At 39.0% G+C, this 21,424-nt stretch overlaps 3 protein-coding genes across 3 annotated transcripts; all 3 read left to right on the top strand.

Moving 5' to 3' along the window:
- The first annotated feature begins 14,003 nt into the window (after positions 1 to 14,003).
- LOC115823075 (monocyte chemotactic protein 1B-like) lies at positions 14,004 to 17,006 on the top strand. The gene is made up of 4 exons (XM_030787120.1): positions 14,004 to 14,071; positions 14,651 to 14,716; positions 14,866 to 14,959; positions 16,968 to 17,006. The coding sequence occupies exons 1-4, from the start codon at positions 14,004 to 14,006 to the stop codon at positions 17,004 to 17,006; spliced, it is 267 nt and encodes an 88-aa protein (XP_030642980.1).
- A 156-nt stretch (positions 17,007 to 17,162) lies between these two features.
- On the top strand, positions 17,163 to 19,407 carry LOC115822981 (monocyte chemotactic protein 1B-like). Its single transcript, XM_030787003.1, has 4 exons — positions 17,163 to 17,226; positions 17,398 to 17,518; positions 17,658 to 17,751; positions 19,381 to 19,407. Exons 1-4 carry the CDS (start codon positions 17,163 to 17,165, stop codon positions 19,405 to 19,407), a joined length of 306 nt encoding a protein of 101 aa, XP_030642863.1.
- Positions 19,408 to 20,144: 737 nt separating this feature from the next.
- LOC115822890 (monocyte chemotactic protein 1B-like) lies at positions 20,145 to 20,939 on the top strand. Its single transcript, XM_030786880.1, has 3 exons — positions 20,145 to 20,208; positions 20,390 to 20,510; positions 20,762 to 20,939. The coding sequence occupies exons 1-3, from the start codon at positions 20,145 to 20,147 to the stop codon at positions 20,937 to 20,939; spliced, it is 363 nt and encodes a 120-aa protein (XP_030642740.1).
- Positions 20,940 to 21,424: the final 485 nt, after the last annotated feature.

The raw sequence follows: 21,424 nt of genomic DNA, 5'->3' as shown, positions 1-21,424 counted from the left end.
AGAAAGAGGGAAGGGATTGCTCAGGGACTGTGCCCTTTAAGAGAGGGGTCAAAAGAGTTCTTATGCAGATACAACCGCAAGCATGTCTTGAGTAACTTAAAAAAAACAAAAAAAAAAACAACAGGTCTCAAATGAATGCATTTGGCTATATGAATGCATGACTGGTTGTATGTAAAACAAAATCCAAGATGACTCAGAGTTCAAAGAATGTGTTGACCTCATCAGACTTCAATTACACTCACAATTTGACTGTATTATCGTGAAAGACTAATGGTTTTGAGATATGGATAAAATGTGCTCACTTGAACAGTTTTATATAAATACATGTCTCATTTTAAAAACACCAAAATTATTACTTCATAGTCTAAAATACATAGAGTGCCAGACCTATTAGTGATGAAAGGATACAAATCAGAGAGCTTTGTATGAGGGCTTTGTAAAGCCCATACTGTACTTTTGTTAATTGTGTGAACAGAATATTGAAGCCGAACACTACACTTACAGAAAGATCCTTCAGTGTTTCCATATTACTTTAATAAACTGGAATCATAACATGAAACATGTGTGTCTTAAGTTTATTGAACTGTGGAACAATATGTGTTGATGAAAATAACATTGTAAACAGAGACAGAGATAAAAGTTTTCCTTTTATTTAAACAATTAGTTTAACTTTGAAAGTAGCAGTTACATGTTGTTTTTGCTGTTGGTTGTCAGTTAGGCAGTGCAACAATTCAAAGTGCATTTGTCTGTGAAAAATGTGGTGTGTTCATATTATTACTCAATGAATAAAAGAAGATGAACTCAATTACCACTGAGTAAAAACCACAATGTTGTCTGGGTAATGATTAACACCCCACTGCCACCCTGTGGCACTGAAGAGAGGTTGTGGCGAGACAGAAATGCTTGTGTTTTGTGGTGGATGATTAAGGAGGAAAATTTCGTCTCTGTGAAAAGAATGGAAGGAGGCTATGATGACAAAAGTTTTTGGGAGGGGGAAATAAAGATTTTGCTTTTTGGCAAACTATGATTCAAATTTTCAAATTTACATCTATCAATTTTAACGTTGAGAACCATGATCTGGGAGATGAAACAAAATATGGATATACACACAAAAGATTAAGGTCATTTATTGATTTAATATAATAGATATGAAAGAAGATTTGCTATGTGGAGCACTATAATTGCTGCATGTGCATAACTACCAAATAGAAAAAGTTGCCTTTCCATGAACAAAAGAGGAAGAGCTAACCTGGTCCTTTCCTCTGCGCTGTGTTCACAGAAAGAGGTAACTACAGATGTCCTGTTGGATCCAAAGGATCAAAGTGAGGGGTATTTCTCTCTTCTCCAAGTCAACCCCTCTCCCTATGTAATGGACAAGACAAGAGCTACTCCTCACAACCATCTTCTCTTACACACCTTAGAAACCATCGGTTGTGTGAAGCTACATATTTCTCTCTGTGAGACCAGAAAACTTCAGTAAGAATGAGGAAGCTGATAACTCTGTCACTTCTGGTGCTGCTCTGCTCTCTGCAGCTGACCTCTGCTGGTGAGTATTCATGATATCTTACTCTTTAAAAAAAAACATAAAGAGGACAGTTTACAGTAGCCTCTGATTTTTTCTTTAATGTTTAATTTTATCTCTTTAAATATAATTGTCACTGTAACTGCCATTAAAGTTGTGAAAAGATGTTTCCTGGGTCTAATATGGTGCCTGTTCAATTCCAGTTGGTATTCAAGGACCAAACAGCTCTTCCTGCTGTTCTCAATTTTCAACCATGAGGATCCCTCTGAGGAGGGTAGTATCTTACACTTGGATCAGCAGTAACTGCCCAAAAAAAGCCATTGTGTAAGCTTTCCCTTTTTCGATAAAGCATTTAGAACTGAGATTATTTTGTGTTGGACAATGTGAATTGGAGTTTTGGTTTGGTTTGGTTTGGTTTGGTTTAGGGGAATTCTTTGTTTTGTGTCTCTTTCTTTGTGTGTCTGTTCACGCAGCTCTTTTGAACCATGTGGCCTTATATAACACTTTGCATGATCTTTTATGAGTGTGTGTGTGTTTTTCTGTTCACACAACATGATTGTGTTTTTATCATCTGCTGCAGGTTTGAGGTGATTGGAGGGAAGAGGATCTCTGTGGACCCAGAAGCCAGCTGGGTCAGTGGTCATGTAGCTACAGTGGACAAGAGGAAGAGTGCAGCAACACTAACAAACACAGCATAAACTAATACTGCATCAACAAATACAACAGCAACAAATACAACATCAGCCAGTACAACATCAGCCAATACAACAATGCTATCAAGTACACCACTGACAAAAGTCTAGAGCAATACGACTCAAAAGCTAACACATTCACACTGTGTAATACATGCATAATCTCATAAACATTGTGCTGAAAACATATGCTAACGTCACAAAGTTTCAAAGTCTATAATAAGCTACTCTGATTTTTTTTTTTTATCATCTAATAAATTATTTCTCTCATGACTGTCTCACCTTGGTTCTCTCTTCCCCCCTCTGCTGGTCGTTTTATTAAATTAGCATGTGCATTTCCTTAATTCTCAGTGAATCATTAGTTCCACTTGTTTTCTGTTAATCTAGTCGTGCTCCATTCTGTATAAATAATCCTGGTTTCCCCTTCTTTCTTCGTGTGGAACTGCATCGTCAGTGTGTCATGTATACCTGAGGTTTTAACGATGAACCTGTCAGTTCCAGGAAGTCTTTTGTTTCATCCTTTCATTTCAAATAAAACTGAGATATCCTGTGCATGCATCCAGAACTTGCTGCAGTGTGTGACAACTTTCTTTTTTCTACCTTTTCATTGTGGCTTAAATAAAATGTCAGAGAAAAATGGGGAAAAATAATGTAGATAAATATGCTGAAAAATACTTTGATTCATATAAATTCTATCAATCCAATGTTTTTTCTTTTTACAGAGCATAAAAATTAGCCCCCATTTGTGAATATGACAAACTAACTGAATGCTTAGACTTAAAACAAAGACATGGTATATCAGGAACAAACATATTAAACAGATACTCGTACTAAAACAGAATCCCTCAGCATTGACCGTTGTTATAAAGACACAGTGTGTCTTATAGTGTGATAGTGGTACAGTTGGAGCAGTAGGCCCTGTCTGAGAAAAGCCATAGTGTAACTGTTTACCTTTCTGTTTTCTGTGTGAGAATTCAGTGCTGTCAATATTGTGTAAAGCGATTTGGAAGATGAAGTAATTTTGCCAGTGAACTGGATATTTTTGGTACAGTGTAATGTGACATAGACCTGTCAGCTATGCCTACTAAGTTACACTTAATGTATAAAGAAGGGAGGGATTAGAGGAGAACATGGGGAAATGTAATTCTTTCTGAAATATTTTTTGCTATGATTTACACCTCTCCAAAAATATGAAGGCTGGTTCCTCACCCATTTGTATTTTGTGCTGGACAATGTGAATGAATAGGGTTTTTTTTGGTTTGGATTGGCAAATGTGAATGAATGTGAGCACATTTGCGGGAAAAGGTCTGGGATGCATTTGTCAACCCACGCCTGATGGGGAGAAATTAGACATTGTGGAAGTCAATAAGTGCTTTCGCACCGGAGGAACTTTTCCATAGTTCTTAGAACTGTTGGAGAAAGTACCCCCTTTTTCGCGTGCTCGCACCGCAGGAACTTAGAACGATCATAGTTCTTAGAACGCCGTTTTGAGGGGCTTTTTTAGCTCCTACTTCAGGGTAGGTACTTTCGCAGCGTAATAGGAACCTTATGACGTAGGTATACAGCCATTGGTCCAGACACAGGTATGTGTCACAGCCTGCACCTCCATTTTGGACTCTTGTTTTGTTCTGTCTTTGTGCTCCTGTTCTGTCTGTCTCCGCCCCTCACCTGTTCCTGTTTGTCCCAATTATTAACCTCGTTAATTTGTACCAATCATGTTTTGCCCTGTTTAGTTCTCCCTTTGTATTTAAGCCCTTGTGTTTCACCTGTCCTTTGTCTATCGTTGCTTGTGTTGCGAACACACTGTTATGCTGCACCGGTTTGTTGTTGGTTTTGTTCCTGTCTGCACCTATATTTTGATCTTCATTTTTGTAAGTAAAGTCCTCCTTTTGTCACTACCATTATCGTGTCTTGCACTTGGGTCCTGCACCACTCCACCAGCATGACAGTATACGATGATTGCAACTGCCATTTTTAAAGATCCATGCAAAATATAAAGTCTTAGAACGTATTACATTTATTTTTTGATATTCATGTCTAAAAATGTCTGGAATTGTAGGAGGGGAGACATGGTTTTTATGTTTTATTTTATATCCCCCAACAATACACCATTTCTGCAACGTCCAATGTATATTTGTACATTGAAGAGAGAGCGTACACTCCGCTTCAGTAGGTGCTTGTGTGGCTGTGATCCGCATTTTAACCTAAAATAAGAATGTGTTTATCAGCTTACGATCTGAGGGCTGCGGCAGGGGAAAAAGGAAAGAAAACAACAACAACAACAAAAAAAACCATGATGCTGCAAGGAAGCGTAAGGCACAAGCGCTATGCTAGCACCCGAAAACTACTATGCCCATTGAGTCATTCACTGCTACTGCGGTGGTAAATGCATAAATGCAGGGGAAACTTTTTTCCCATTGGACTGGGTCTATCGACATAGTTTTATTTGTTAATGAGAAGGGAGTTATGTTATCTAATGTGCACTCAATATTTCTGTCATTCAAATTCAATAAAACTCATTAATTGTGTATACTGTAGTCTAGTTTGTTGATTTCTTTTGCGGCGGTATTTTTTTTTCCTTTTGGAGGTATTTAAAAAGTCTTAAGTCATTAAATTTGAACTTAAAAATGTGCAGCTATCCTGGTTAGTCGTAAACAACAGCTCTTAGCTGCTATACCGTCAGCCGGCTTATGTCACTTCAGCGTTCCTACTAGCAGTACGAATGCAAACACAAAAAAAGCCTTAGAACCTAATGTAGTTCTAGGGGAAGCTCCCCAGGGGGTAGTTCTTATCGAATGAGACCCTAGAACTACTCGGTCCAAAAGCGCCTATTATTGTCCCTTCGTCTTGATTTGCGGTAAACGAACTTCTTCTCCTGAAACTTTAAAAAGCGGATGATTGCTCTATTCTGATGGTGTGGGAGATAATTCTCAGCCTGGGCCAGATGTGATTGAGTCCCAAAACCACACTTTAGTCTTTCTCCAATGTTACATCTTCAGTAAAATTCAAGAACAGCCAAAGTCTTGAGTCTGATGCGGTATGCGTTTATTGTATGTATTCAACGCACACAACAAAAGAAGCCAGTCCTGGGAGTGGCTGACTATCCGGCACACATCACCTGTAGTTATACTAAAATCATATCAAAGATTACCCAGAGGACTTCCCACCTTTTTTGCCTATCTTGCTAGATATCATTTCCTAATGACGTAGTCAGAAATTGACACCTTTGACCCAGGTCAAAAAATAAGTGAGGATATTGTCTTTCATTGGCACCTGCATTAATAAATGAGCAAAGGTAAATACAAGGAACAGTGTCTCACACTAACACCTGCAATGATAAAATACAAAAATTATTGAGAGCTCGTTAGAGAATACTTGGAATAAGTGAAGACGGTGTTTCATGCTATCACTTATGATGATAAAGGATGAAAGGGCAGAGAATAAATGTAAACATCATTATAGACTTAATTCACACCTGTTGGTCTTGACTAAGAATAAATGAGAATACTGTTGGAAATACAAAGAATAACTTAGAGCACTGTTTCATCTTATAGTGCCCTTGGCTATATTCTAACACAGTCACTCACTCACTCACTCACTATCTAGCCGCTTATCCTGATTAGGGTCGCGGGGGGTGCTGGAGCCTATCCCAGCGCTCATAGGGCATAAGGTGAGGAAACGCCCTGGATAGGTCGCCAGTCCATTGCAGCCAACACAGTCAGTCTTCTCATTTTCTCCAAAAAAGGCTCACACCATGTAACCGTGAATGCCTGACCATTAGCACTCTCTGCACAGAGACAAACTCCAATTACCTCTTCTATTCCTCCATTCACAGATCACATCTTTATAAAAGAACTTTACACATTTGCTTTAATATAAATGACTGTATAGTTATGAATTCTTAATACAAAATGATTGTTGATTAACAGCTATTTAGACATTCTTGTGTGAGTTAGTGTTTTTTTGTCGGTGCCAATGTACAGTGTAAGCATTCCAGGGTGAAGGTGGTCGAATCTACTCCAAGCCAGCACGTAACATGTTGTTCACAAAGTCAAAGAGAGTTTGATTGCCTTCAGCTAGGGTGACCATATGTCCTCTTTTTTCCTGGACATGTCCACTTTTTCGGACCTAAAAAATGCATCCGGCCGGGACTTCTAAATCACCAAAAAAGTCAGAGATTTGTCTTTTCCACAGTCGCCATTCATTGTGTGTGCATTTGCATTGCTTTGACCTTTTTGTTTAGGTCCCGCCCTCTCGCACACCACCAGTGGACGGTCATGTACACTATCATGCCATAAACGCTGGTTAAACTGCATCTCATTCATTACTATTAACACCACAGGAACAGCCAAGAGACCTTAAGCTGTAACGCCACCAAAACTCAATGGAAAGAAATTAGGTCTTCTTGCCACTGTTATTATGCTAGTAGTTATTTGTCTTATTAAAGACTAGCCGGCCGTGTCTTGCGACAGTTAAGTACAGATGCAGTTTCACACTGCATTGTAAACCATCAGCCTTACATGACAATGACAGGAACCAAAAGTGACACACATTTAAATTTCCTCGTAAGTTCGGAGGGGATTGCATCAGCCCCCCCCCCCCCCCCCCGAAACCAAATACCTACACACGTATCCTGTTCATAGACTTCACTTGAGGCTTTAACTCTGTCAACCCACTAGAACTCTATACAATACTCTTGGACATTAACACTGACCATATGCCACTGGATCCGGAGCTTTCTGTGGAGCAGGCCACAGAGGGTGAAGGTGAATAATCTAACCTGACACCCCCTTACCCTCAGTACAGGAGCTCCTTAGGGCTGTGCTCTCTCCCCCTAGCTCTTCTCACTTTACACCAACCACTTTACATCCATGGACAATTCTGCGAAAATAATAAAATACACAGATGACACAACCATTATAGGTCTCATCTCCAGCAATGATCACCATCACCATCACAGATTCTTTTAAATTACTTGGAACATACATTTGCAGTAACCTGAAGTGGAAAACTAACACCAAACATATCATAACAAAAGCTCAGCAATGACTTCCTTAGGCAGCTTAAAAAATACCAGATCAAGCTTCAACATCTCGTCCTGTACTCAGCCATCATCAAGTCCATCATCACACCTTCTATTACAATGTGGTACGACAGCACAGACAGTCAAACACGGAAAAAACTACAACAGATTGTCAACAAGGCATCCAAAATCATAGGCATCCCACTCCCCTCAGTTGAATCTACATACTCACCAGACGTGTGTCTGCATGAACAAAGAAGATCATCTCCGACCCCACACATCCTGCTCATCACCTCTTCAAGCTCCTTCCCTCAGGGAGGCGCTACAGGTCACTAAACGCTTCACAAACAGCTTTTTTCCCCATAGCTATCAGGACGCTAAACTCCTCCCTCTCACCCACTCCTCACACACGTCTGGCATGTATACCTAACGTATGTGGTATGTGTAATATTGTATAGTATTGTAAAGTGTTGTATTGTATTTCCATTGTATCACTGTATTATAACTGTGTGTTGCTGCTAATATGTGGAGTGTCCGCTGTCCATATATGTATTGTGCTGCAGAGTTAACGTATTGTACCAAAAACAAATTCCACTGGCCATGGTTGTGTGGCTAATAAACAATCTAATCTAATCTAATCTCTCACTCATTATCTGAGCTGCTTATCCTGATCAGGGTTGCGGGGTGTGCTGGAGCCTATCCCAGCGCTCCTAGGGCGAAAGGCGGTGAAACACCCTGGACAGGTTGCTAGTCCATCACAGGGCAGACACACAAACAAACACACACATTCAATCCTGGGGGCAATTTAGCGTCTCCAGTTCCCCTAACCTGCATGTCTTTGGACTGTGGGAGGAAACCAGAGCTCCCAGAGGAAACCCAAGCAGACACCACACAGAAAGGACCCGAGACCTTGCTGTGAGGTGACAGCGCTACCCACTGTGCCACCATACCACCCCCTAATCTAATCTAATCTTCCTCTCAATCTAATCTAAGAGGAAGACTGCATCATCAAACACAGCATCAACAAATACAATATCAACAAAGCATCAACAAAGCATCAGCCAGTGCAACAATGCTAACAACAACACCGCTGACAAAAGCCTAGAACAACATGACTCAAAAGCTAACACATTCACACTGTAATATGTGTATGATCTCATAAAAGTGTGGCTATTTTAAATGCATACACCAATGTCTTGTTTCAAAGACTGTAATAAGCTCTTCTGATTTTTTAAATCTTCTAATAAATTATTTCTATCATTACCATCCTTTGAGCAAAAGACAGGCTGAGAACCATGATCAGGGAGGTGGAACAAAATATGGATATACATAAAAAAAGATTAAGGTCATTTATTAATTTAATGGAATGGATATTAAAGAACATTTTTAATGTTGGATACTAATATTGTTGCGTGTGCAGAAATACCACAAAGAAAATATCACCTCTCCACAAACAAGAGCTAAATTTGCTCTGCTCTGTGTTGCCGGAAAAGGTTAACCACAGACATCCTGTTTTATCTCCTTTATTTAAGTCCACCCCTCTCCCTATATAATGGACAAGACAAGAGCTACTCACAGCCATCTTCTCTTACAAAGTCTAGGGACCATCAGTTGTCTGAAGCTACATATTTCTCTCTATGAGACCAGAAAACTTCAGTAAGAATGAGGAAGCTGATAACTCTGGTGCTGCTCTGCTCTCTGCAGCTGACCTCTGCTGGTGAGTATTCATGATATCTTACTCTTTAAAAAAAAAAAAAAAAAACAACTAAAAAGAACAGTTTACAGTAGCCTCTGATTTTTTTTTAATGTTTCATTTTGTCTCTTTAAAAATAATTGTCACTGTAACTGCTTTTAAAGTTGTGAAAAGATGTTTTCTGGGTTTAATGTGGTGTATGTTCAATTCCAGTTGGTATTCATGGCCCAAACAGCTCTTCCTGCTGTTCTCAATTTTCAACCATGAGGATCCCTCTGAAGAAGGTGGTATCTTACAGTTGGACCAGCAGTAACTGCCAAAAAAAAGCCATTGTGTAAGTACTCCCTTTTTCGAAAAAGCATTTAGAACTGAGATTCTTCTGTGCTGGCAAAGGTATCTGTGCATGTGCGTGTGTGTGCATGCATGTGTCTGTGTTTTTCTGTTCACACAGCATGATTGTGTTTTTGTCATCTGCTGTAGGTTTGAGACGATTGGAGGGAACAGGATCTGTGTGGACCCAGAAGCCAGCTGGGTCAGTGGTCATGTAGCTACAGTGGACAAGAGGAAGAGTGCAGTATCTCCAACAAAGACTGCTTCAACAAAGACTGCAGCAACAAAGACAGCGTCAACAAACACAGCTTCAACAAAGACTGCATTGGCAAACACAGCGTCAACAAAGACTGCATTGGCAAACACAGCTTCAACAAACGCAGTGTCAACAAAGACTGCATCAACAAACATAACATCAACATACTGCATCAACAAAAACAACATCAACCAATATAGCATCAATAAACACAATATCAGTCAATACTGTACAATATCAGCTAATACAAAAACAGTCAATACAATCTCAGCCAATACAAAAATACCAACACCATCACCACTGACAAAGCCTAGAAGAATGTGTCTCAAAATCTGATGTAGTCACTCTCTGTAATGTGTTTTTCATCTCATAAAACTGGGCTATTTAAAACATACAAAACAATTTGTTGTTTCAAAGTACTTGTTGTTACAAAGTAGTAATAAGCTGATACGATTTTTGTGATCAACTAATAAATCATTCCTATACTGACCATCTTCTCTGTCTCTTCATGTGACCTATATAAAGTTTTGTTGAAATATGTCTGTAAAAGGATTATGTAGATAAATCTGTTGAAATATTCTTTGATTCAGATAGATTGTATCAAACAAGTTGTGTCTAGTTTTCAAGTTTGATTTGTTTTGTTTTTGGATTGTCTTGTTTTGTTTGGGGGATTTCTTTGTGTGTTTCTGTTCACACAGCATTGTAATGCTTCTGTCATCGGCTGCAGAAGCTGCAGAAGACGATTGGAGGGAAGAAGATCTGTGTGGACCCAGAAGTCAGTGGTCATGTAGCTACAGTGGACAAGAGGAAGAGTGCAGCAACACCAACAAACACAGCACCAACAAACACAACATCAACAAACACATCATCAGCCAATACAACAATGCTAACACCACGACCTCTGGCAAAAGTCTAGAACAATATGACTCAGAAGTATTCACACTGTGCAACTTATTCACACTGTGTAATATATATACACAATCTCATAAAAATGCGGCTATTTAATTCATATACACCATTGTGTTATTTCCAACTCCCTAGTAAGCTGACTTTTATAATTATCTAATAAATTATTCCTGTCATTTCTGACTTACTTTTTCTGTCTCCTCACTGTGGCTTACATAAAATCTTAAAAGCTTATATAGAATGATTAGTTGAAATATGCTTTGATTTAGATTGACTGTGTCAATCCAGAAAGAGTTGTGTCTAAACTTTCGTGAAAACTGGAAACCCAAATCACAAAGTATGTGACTTTTTCTGTAAACAAAGAGCTTCAACAGATAATTCATATTTGTGAAGATGACTAAATGCATAGCAGGCACGTGTACAGATAGACCCCAGGTGGTGCTCAAACATTTGCCCTGTTGGCCTCTGACTAGATAAGTGCCCTTTTTGCAAGGCACTTTTTTCCTATTTCATATTTAAGTTTTTACATTTGGCCCATGGCATCAATTCTCATGTAAAAGCCTGTTGTAATGCCCGACAACTGCATTCGAGTTCTAATTCTGCGAGACCGCAGGAGCCCTTACCCCTCCCCCCTCCCTCTTCGACTTCCCTTGTCACAGTCACCACAGTTACCGCACGCAAGTCGAGCGGTCAGGGAAAACAGGGGACTCAGTTGCAGACTCACTGATGAATGAATAAGATTTTTATTGTGCCAGGCAGAAGTCTTTCAATACACTTGGCAGAAAGCTGAATCCAAAAAACAAGCAGAGGTCGTACCACAGAGCAGTAAGAGGGAGGCAAACAATCCAAACAGCAGACAAAGGCAAAATCCAGAGACAGGCAGAAGGTTCAAAAACAGGTACAGGGCAAGGCAGGCAGGCAGAAGAGGCAGAATCCAACAGGCAAAAATAGTAAAAAAAAAACCAGGCAGCAGTCAAACACAGAAGGCAATCAGAATATGAAAAGGCTGGTATGACACACTGGAGAAAGCAGTACGAACTGACAAACAAAGGGTAGAACAGGCAGGGTTTAAATAGACAGACTAATACAACTTCAACGAGAGACAGGTTAGCACAATGACACAATAAGTGAAGGGCGGGGCCAGAGCACATGGAAAACCAAAATAAACAAAAGCACATGACAAAACCAAAAACAAATGACAGCTAATACCAGACATGACCAGCAGGGGCACAACAGAGAGCAGTTCATGCAGGAACCCTGACACGAGCGCACTGCAGAGCAGCATCCACGTCCCCCTGACTTACCTTCACTGGTGACAGCCAGGTACCGATAGTGTTTGCCCTAAGCCACGGCATCGTTTGTCACTACCACTACTAGAACATCTCAGTACAGTCAGCCTAAATCAGGCAATAGCCCACCATTAAGTTTAACAACAAGCAAGCTGGCTTGGCGTAAAATAGCGTTGTCAGTGAAAACGAATGAACTTTGGTAGGCTAGCTCCTTTGTCAGGCAACTGAAACAAATAAATATGCATTACGTGGCTAATAGTCTATGCAATCATATTTGAATATCAGAAACGTTAGCTGACCTGTCACTCGTCACAAAAAATGTGTAAATTGGCTATATGATTCGTCCACTGTTTACATGCTCATACTGATTAGCAAAAGCTTCAAGATATAGCTTAGTAAATTACCGATTCTTACTCCTGTGCAACAAAATTCACTGGTAGTTGTAGGCAAGCCAACTTATTGTCATTTCATAACAGTCCAGGGCATCTACAAGTTAAGATTTGAAAATTTAACTGTTCACTTAATTTTACTGAAATCTTATTAGATTTCTAATTATAGGCCCACAGTTATTTTAACTACACAAAGTGGTCTGGCATGAGACATGAGGCTACTTTAGCTGAATATTAATATTTTGTCAGCATAGCTATGGAGGACACTTAAAGTTTGCCCATTGACAGTTACAGTCTGGTGAGGTTTACTGTTGTAATGCATTGACTGTCACCAAGCAGTCTTACCCACTAAACAGCATTGTCTCATCTATAAAACCAGCCCAACTGCAGAGATAAACCAACAGTAAGAGAATTGATGGACCATCTTAAAAACACTTTCTGCCAAAACATTTCCTCTCAGAACTAACCTTTTACAGCGTTAATAAATTCATAGGGGCAAACAAATGTTATCATGCCACTGACATCTGATCAGTATTGGATTATGTTTAGAGGTCCATGATAAAGATCGCAGCCCTTTCCTGTTGCACATAAAATACTTCCATATTCCTGACTACGGGCCATAGTATAGTCTATGTGATGACTAATACCCCACTGACACCCTGTGAGATTGAAGAAAGGTGATGCAAAAAAGAAAAGCTTGTGTTTTGTTGTGGATGATTATGGAGGAAAATCAGGCCTCTGTCAAAAAAAGGGAAGGATGCTATGATGACGAAAGCTGTTGAGAGCGGAAAAAAGTTTTGGGTTTTTTTGGGCAAACTGTGATTCAAATTTTAAAATATACATCTATGAAAAATTCACTTTTGAGAGCCATGATCTGGGAGGTGGAACAAAATATGGATGTACATACAAAAAACTAAGGTCATTTATCACTAAAATTAGGCCCATGCTAAGTATGATGCAGAAACCATTGCTCACACATTAGTCACGTCTCGTCCTGACCAGAACAAGGAAGTTTGACCACATCACACCTGTCCTGGCTTCCCTTCATTGGCTCCCAATTCATGCAAAGGCAGATTTTAAGGTCCTTTTATTGACATATAGAATTCCACATGGCCTTGCGCCGACCTACCTATCCAACTTAATTACAACCCATGGCCAGCCTTTTCCTACAACTCTAACTTCCTCTGCAATGGTCTACCTACAGAAATTACGGAGGCAAACTCTCATTGCCATCCCCCTTGTCCTTTATTTTGTCTGCTAGTGTTGTCTGCTGGGTCTTTTCATTATGATTGTATTACTTGTAATTGCTCAATGGGTTGGCACCTATTGCACACCTGTCGGGCTATGAAGGGGTCTCCTCTCTATGTGGTCCTTCTCATCTTTTCCATGTTTTCCCTGTTACACCTGGGTTTTTGGGGGAGTTTTTTTTTCTATGAGGATTAAGTCAGGGGGTGCCATCCTGTTTTGTTTATTGTGGGCATGTAACATGCTTTGAGACTGTATACAGTGATACTGGGCTCTAAATAAACTTGAATTTGAACTTGAATTTATTCATTTATTGTAATAGATATGAAAGAACATTTATTATGTGGGATGCTATAATTGCTGCATCTGCATAACTACCACAAAGAAAAAGTTGCCTTTCCATGAACAAAAGAGGAAGAGCTAAACTGGTCCTTTCCTCTGCGCTGTGTTCACAGAAAGAGGTAACCACAGATGTCACGTTGGATCCAAAGAATCAAAGTGAGGGGAATTTCTCTCTTCTCCAAGTCCACCCCTCTCCCTAAATAATGGACAAGACAAGAGTTACTCCTCACAACCATCTTCTCTTACACACCATAGAGACAATCGGTTGTGTGAAACTACATATTTCTCTCTGTGAGACCAGAAAACTTCAGTAAGAATGAGGAAGCTGATAACTCTGTCACTTCTGGTGCTGCTCTGCTCTCTACAGCTGACCCCCTGCAGTGTGTGACAACCTTCTTTTTTCTACCTTTTCATTGTGGCGTGAATAAAATCTTGCAAGAATGTGGAGAAAAATATGCAGATACATATGTTGAAATATACTTTGGTTCACATTAATTGTATCCATCCAGTGTGAGTTCAGTGTTCACAAGGTATTTGTGTGTGTGTGTGTGTGTGTCTGTGTTGTTTTTTTGTTTGTTTGTTTTTTACAAACACAGAATTAAAAAAAAAATCCCCATTTGTAAATATAACAAATTAACTGAATGCTTAAACTAAAAACAAAGACATGGTATATCAGGAACAAGCATATTAAACAGATACTCTTACTTAAACAGTATCCCTTTGCACAGACTGTTGTTACAAAGACACATCTTATAATGTTATCTTATAAAGATCTTATAATGTGATAGTAGTCAGTGTTGGGGTAGTTTGTCAAAAAAAAGTAATTAGTTATAAGTTACTAATTACTTCTTTAAATTGTAATGGGATTACTTTACTCATTACTCCTTTTGAAAAGTAATTACACTACTCATTACTTTACTTTTGAGTTACTCTCTAAAACTGCTCTGATTTAATGACCATGAGGATCCCTTTAAAGCGGGTGGTATCTTACAGATGGACCAGCAGTAGCTGTGCCAAAAAAGCCATTGTGTGAGTTTTCCCTTTTCAATGAAGCATTGAGAACTGAAATTCTTTTGTGCTGGACAGCATAAATATGTTTGTGTGTGTGTGTGTGTGTGTGTGTGCGTGTGTGTGTTTCTGTTCACACAGCATTATGATGTTTCTGTCATCTGTTGCAGGTTTGAGATGATTGGAGGGAAGAAGATCTGTGTGGACCCAGAAGTCAGCTGGGTCAGTGGTCATGTAGCTACAGTGGACAAGAGGAAGAGTGCAGCAACCCTAACAAACAAAGCATCAACAAACACTACATCAGCCAATACAACAATGCTAACAACAACACCACTGACGAAAGCCTAGAACAGTATGACTCAAAAGCTAACACATTCACACCATGTATTATATGTATAGTGTCATAAAAACGTGGCTATTTAAAACATATATACCAATGTGTTGTTTCCAACTCCCTAGTGAGCTCTTCTGACATTTCAATTTATCAAATAAATTATTTTTGACATGACTTTTTTTGTTTCTTTATTGTGGCTTCCATAAACCCCTGCAGAAGAATGACTTTTAAACGATAATGTAGAATAATTAATTGAACTACACTTTGACTGACATTAATTGTATCAATCCACTATGAGTTGCATCAAGACTTTTAGGAAAACTGAAACTATACTTTACTATATGAAATGTATAAGACACAGAGGGATTAGAAGAGAATATGGAGGAATGTAATTTCCTCTACAATACTGTTTGCAATAGGTTAAACCTCTCCAAAAAATTTGAAGGCTGGTTCTTCATCTCACAAATCATTTTTGTTTCCCACAACAGCATTCTCTCATCTCATGAAACCAACTTTCATGTTTAAAGATAAACAATTAAACAATTAATAGTAAGAGAACTAAAGGACCATCTTAAAAACACTTTTTGCCTAAACGTTTCCTCTCGGATAATTCTTGTTGATATGAAAAAGCAAAACTAACCTTTTACAGTGTTAATAAGTTCACAGGGGCAACAACAGGTAAAAGAACGTCCCATTCATGTCACAAACCTTAATACATTAGTCATACCAGTGACCTCTGATCAGTATTAAACTACATTAAACTACATGTACATAAAATACCTCCATATGCCCGACTACGGGCCATAGTACAGTCTGTGTGACAATTAATACCCCACTGATACCCTGTAAGATTGAAGACAGGAGACATTCATTGCTGAAATCCATGATCTGGGTGGTGGAACAAAATATGGATTTGCACTCAATGATTAAGATCATTTATTAATTTAATGTAATAGATATGAAAGGACATTTGTCATGTGGATTGGTATAATTGCTGCATGTGCATAACTACCAAATAGAAGAAGTGGCCTTTCCATGAACAAAAGAGGAAGAGCTAAACTGGCCCTTTGCTCTGTGCTGTGTTCACAGAAAGAGGTAACCACAGATGTCCTGTTTTATCTCTCACATTCCGATTCAGATACATTGTATTAGTCAAGTTGTGTCTAAACTCATAGGAAATGTGGAAAAACACATCGCAAAGTACTTTGTGAACATAGCAGTCTAACTGAATGCTTAGGAAAATAAAAAATAAAAAAATAAGACATGATGGAACAAGCATCTTAAACAGAAACTCCTTAAAACAATATCCAAGGGTACTGCGTGTTGTTGTCTCAGAACATTTCTACAAATGCAATCCAAACTGTGTCTTGAACATGTACAGCAGAGAATCGTTAGGGCTGAAGGGTAAATTCACACCCAAGGTGAAGTATATGGATAGCAAATGGATCCTAGAGTCCTTGGTTGTAAACGGTAATGGTCCTGCCTTAATGGGCAGAGACTGGATCAGCCAGTTGAAAGTACACTCATCAAGAGTAAACAGAGTGACTCCAGAAAGAGTAAATAATGTGTGTGCCAGATACACTTCTGTGTTCAAAGCTCTGATAAACACTCTTAAAAGCAGCCAGTCAAAATTACATGTGGTTGAGAAAGCAGTGTCAGAATTCTCCAAGCCTTGCACTGTGCCTTGTGCACTTCATGACATAGCCCAGGAGGAGCTATCTAAACTGGAAACCTGATGGTGTAATTTCTCCAACAAAGTACAGTGAAGTTGTACAGCTGCTCCCATTCCTAGGAAAGCTGACAGTGTAAGAACTTGTGGAGATTGCCATGGAACGATCAGTCTATGGCTGGAAGCAGAACAATACCCGAAAAAGTCGCCTTTCCATGAACAAAAGAGGAAGAGCTAAACTGGCCCTTTGCTCTGTGCTGTGTTCACAGAAAGAGGTGATCACTGATGGATCCAAAGAATCAAAGTGAGGGGACTTTCTCTCTTCTCCAAGTCCACCCCTCTCCCTATATAATGGACAAGACAAGAGCTACTCCTCACAACCACCTTCTCTTACAAAGTCTAGGGACCATCAGTTGTCTGAAGCTACATATTTCTCTCTGTGAGACCAGAAAACTTCAGTAAGAATGAGGAGGCTGATAATTCTGTCACTTCTGGTGCTGCTCTGCTCTCTACAGCTGACCTCTGCTTGTGAGTATCTGTAATATCTTAATCTTTAAAACTGGCACAGAATGATAGTACTCATCTATTTAACTTTCAGGATTCATTGTATCTCTTGAAAAGTGTCCGTCACTGTAAACGTTGTTGAAGTTGTGAAAAGTTCTTTCCCGGGTCTAATTTGGTGTATGTATGGTATTTCAGTTGGTCCCCAAGGACTGATTGTCTCTGACTGCTGCTCTGATTTAATGACCATGAGGATCCCTTTAAAGCGGGTGGTATCTTACAGATGGACCAGCAGTAGCTGTGCCAAAAAAGCCATTGTGTGAGTTTTCCCTTTTCAATGAAGCATTGAGAACTGAAATTCTCAATGGACAGCATAAATATGTTTGTGTGTGTGTGTGTGTGTGTGTGTGTGTGTTTCTGTTCACACAGCATTATGATGTTTCTGTCATCTGTTGCAGATTTGAGATGATTGGAGGGAAGAAGATCTGTGTGGACCCAGAAGTCAGCTGGGTCAGTGGTCATGTAGCTACAGTGGACAAGAGGAAGAGTGCAGCAACCCTAACAAACAAAGCATCAACAAATACTGCATCAACAAATACATCATCAACAAATACTGCATCAACAAATACTGCATCAACAAATACAGCATCAACAAATACTACATCAGCCAATACAACAATGCTAACAACAACACCACTGACGAAAGCCTAGAACAGTATGACTCAAAAGCTAACACATTCACACCATGTATTATATGTATAGTGTCATAAAAACGTGGCTATTTAAAACATATATACCAATGTGTTGTTTCCAGCTCCCTAGTGAGCTCTTCTGACATTTCAATTTATCAAATAAATTATTTTTGACATGACTTACTTTTTTTGTTTCTTTATTGTGGCTTCCATAAACCCCTGCAGAAGAATGACTTTTAAACGATAATGTAGAATAATTAATTGAACTACACTTTGACTGACATTAATTGTATCTATCCAGTATGAGTTGCATCAAGACTGAAACTATACTTTACTATATGAAATGTATAAGACACAGAGGGATTAGAAGAGAATATGGAGGAATGTAATTTTCTCTACAATACTGTTTGCAATAGGTTAAACCTCTCCAAAAAATTTGAAGGCTGTTTTTTTGTTTCCCACAACAGCATTCTCTCATCTCATGAAACCAACTTTCATGTTTAAAGATAAACAATTAAACAATTAATAGTAAGAGAACTAAAGGACCATTTTAATGTTAAGATTAACATTATGTTATTAGGCGATCCAGATTAAAAGTATAAGCACACCTCTATGATAAAAACACACAGGGAACTATAAAGCTTTCAAATGTTTAGGCCCTATTTCACAAACAGCTCAAAAAGCTTCTTTTGTATATGCATCAGTTTTCTTTCTCTCTTTGGCCTTCTGTAATTACAGGGTAGCCCAACACTGACCCCGTTCTTTAAGTTCGTTGAAAAAGCAATTCACACCAAACTTTAAAGTCCAATGGGCATTTTGTGCATATTACCCTAACATAATTCCCTTAGGGAAGGATTTTTACACCTCTGCTTGTGCAATTTAAGACTTAGTTGAGGAGGAGCTATCTAAACTGGAAACCTGATTTCTCCAAAAAAACTACAGTGATGTTGTACAGCTGCTCCCATTGTGTGCAACTACAGTAAATGTGCTGCTCCCATTGTGTGCATTCCTAGAAAGGTGTAAGAACTTGTGGCGATTACAAAGTAACAATCAATCCATGGCTGGAAGCAGAACAATACCCGAAAAGTTGTCTTTCCATGAACAAAAGAGGAAGGCCCTTTGCTGTGTTCCTCAAAAGAGGTGATCATTGATGTCCTGTTGGATCCAAAGAATCAAAGTGAGGAAAATTTCTCTCATTTCCAAGTCCACCTCTCTCACTATATAATGGACAAGACAAGAGCTACTCCTCACCATCTTCTCTTACACACCTTATAGACCATTGGTTGTCTGAAGCTTCATATTTCTCTCTGTGAGACCAGAAAACGTCATTAAGAATGGGGTTTATGGCTTTACTACAGCCGTACTGTACTTTATCGTTATTTTAGAGTGTACTTTTTCTACAACTACTTTCTACTTTACTGTAAAACAGTACGCCGTCTTACGCCGGCAGCAGCCTCATACATCTCGTGTTTACCACGTTTCTGTACAGGTTTGGAGACTAGGAGCAACAGGCTAGACCATATAGCCTTAGTATGTAGTAGGCTATGTAAGTGCCCAATCCATCTCTGCTGCCCGATCCGTTCTGCACATGCGCACACTTGCACAAAAGTCAACTACTTTTGTGCAAGACTTTCCTGTCATACATTAAATATTTTCATATTCCTTCCTGCAGGCCATAGCATAGTCTACGTAATGATTAATATCACACTAAACACCCTGTAGAGCTAAAGAAAGGTGATGAGGAAAAATTGAGGAAAATCAGGCCTCTTTGAAAAGAATGGAATTCTAAAATGTACAGTACCAGTCAATGTACAGTTGACTGCTACTCTACATCTATGAGAAATTCAGTGTTGAGAACTGCGGTCTGGGAGGTGGAACAAAATATGGATGTACATACAAAGGATTAAGGTCGTTTATTCATTTATTGTAAAAGAAAGAACATTTGCTATGATGCTATAACTGATGCATGTGCATAAGTGCCACTAAGAAAAAGTTCCATGAACAAAAGAGGAAGAGCTCAGATGGGCTTTTACTTTTTGTGGTGTTCACAGAATGCGGTAACCGCAGATGTCCTGTTGGATTCAAAGAATGAAAGTGAACAGAATTTTTCTCTCTTCTCCAAGTCCATCCCTCTGCCTATATAATGGACAAGACAAGAGCTTCTTGTCACAATCCTCTCATACACACTCTAGAGACCATCGGTTGTCTGAAGCTACATATTTCTCTCTGTGAGACCAGAAAACTTCAGTAAGAATGAGGAAGCTGATAACTCTGTCACTTCTGGTGTTGCTCTGCTCTCTGCAGCTGACCTCTGCTGGTGAGTATTCATGATATCTTACTCTTTAAAAAAAAAACAGAAAGAGGACAGTTTACAGTAGCCTCTGATTTTTTTCTTTAATGTTTCACTGTATTTCATTAGATATAATTGTCACTGTAACTGCCATAAAAGTTGTGAAAAGATGTTTCCTGGGTCTAATATGGTGCATGTTCAATTCCAGTTGGTATTCAAGGACCAAACAGCTCTCCCTGCTGTTCTAAATTTTCAACCATTAGGATCCCTCTGAAGAGGGTGGTATCTTACACTTGGACCAGCAGTAACTGCCCAAAAAAAGCCATTGTGTAAGTACTCCCTGCTCTGTAAAGCATTTAGACTTGAAATTCTTCTGTGGTGGCAAATGTGAATGAATGAGAGCAAATTTGGGGGGAAAGGACTGTCATGTTTTATCCATGTTACATACCACTGCAAGAGATGCAGAAGGGCTCTATTGTTCTTTTTGGCCATGTAATCTTGAATAATAGTTTTCATGGTCTATATTTGTGTGTGTTTTTCTGTTCACACAGCATGATTGTGTTTTTATCATCTGCTGCAGGTTTGAGACGATTGGAGGGAACAGGATCTGTGTGGACCCAGAAGCCAGCTGGGTCAGTGGTCATGTCGCTACAGTGGACAAGAGGAAGAGTGCAGCCTCACCAACGAATACAGCACCAACAAACACAACAAAAGCCAATACAACAATGCTGTCAACAACAACACTGACAAAAGCCTAGAGCAGTATCACTCAAAAGCTAACACATTCACACCGTGTAATATATGCATGATCTTGTAAAAACTGTGGCTATTTAAAACATATATACCAATATCTTGTTCCAAACTCTGTAATAAGCTATTCTGATGTTTTTTAAAATCATTTAATAAATTATTTCTGTCATGACCTTCTTTTTTCTGTCTCTTCACTGTGGTTAACATAGAATCTTGCAGAAAATGGAAAAAATATGTAGATAGATGAGTTGAAATATACTTTGACTGGGATGAACTGCATGAATTCAATGTGAGCTGTATCTAAACTTTCATGAAAACTGGAAACCCAGATCACAAAGTATGTGTGATTTTTTTTGGTAAACACAGAGTTTAAAGAGATAATTCCCATTTGTGAAGATAACAAACTAACTGTGTGCTTAGACAAAAAAAAGACATGGTATATCAGGAACAAACATATTAAACAGATACTCTTACTTAAACAGTATCCTTCAGC

This window comes from Chanos chanos, chromosome 1 (assembly GCF_902362185.1).
Source record: "Chanos chanos chromosome 1, fChaCha1.1, whole genome shotgun sequence".
Taxonomy (NCBI): domain Eukaryota; kingdom Metazoa; phylum Chordata; class Actinopteri; order Gonorynchiformes; family Chanidae; genus Chanos; species Chanos chanos.
The sequence above is the reverse complement of the archived record's forward strand: the minus strand, read 5'-3'. Positions and strand labels throughout refer to the sequence as shown.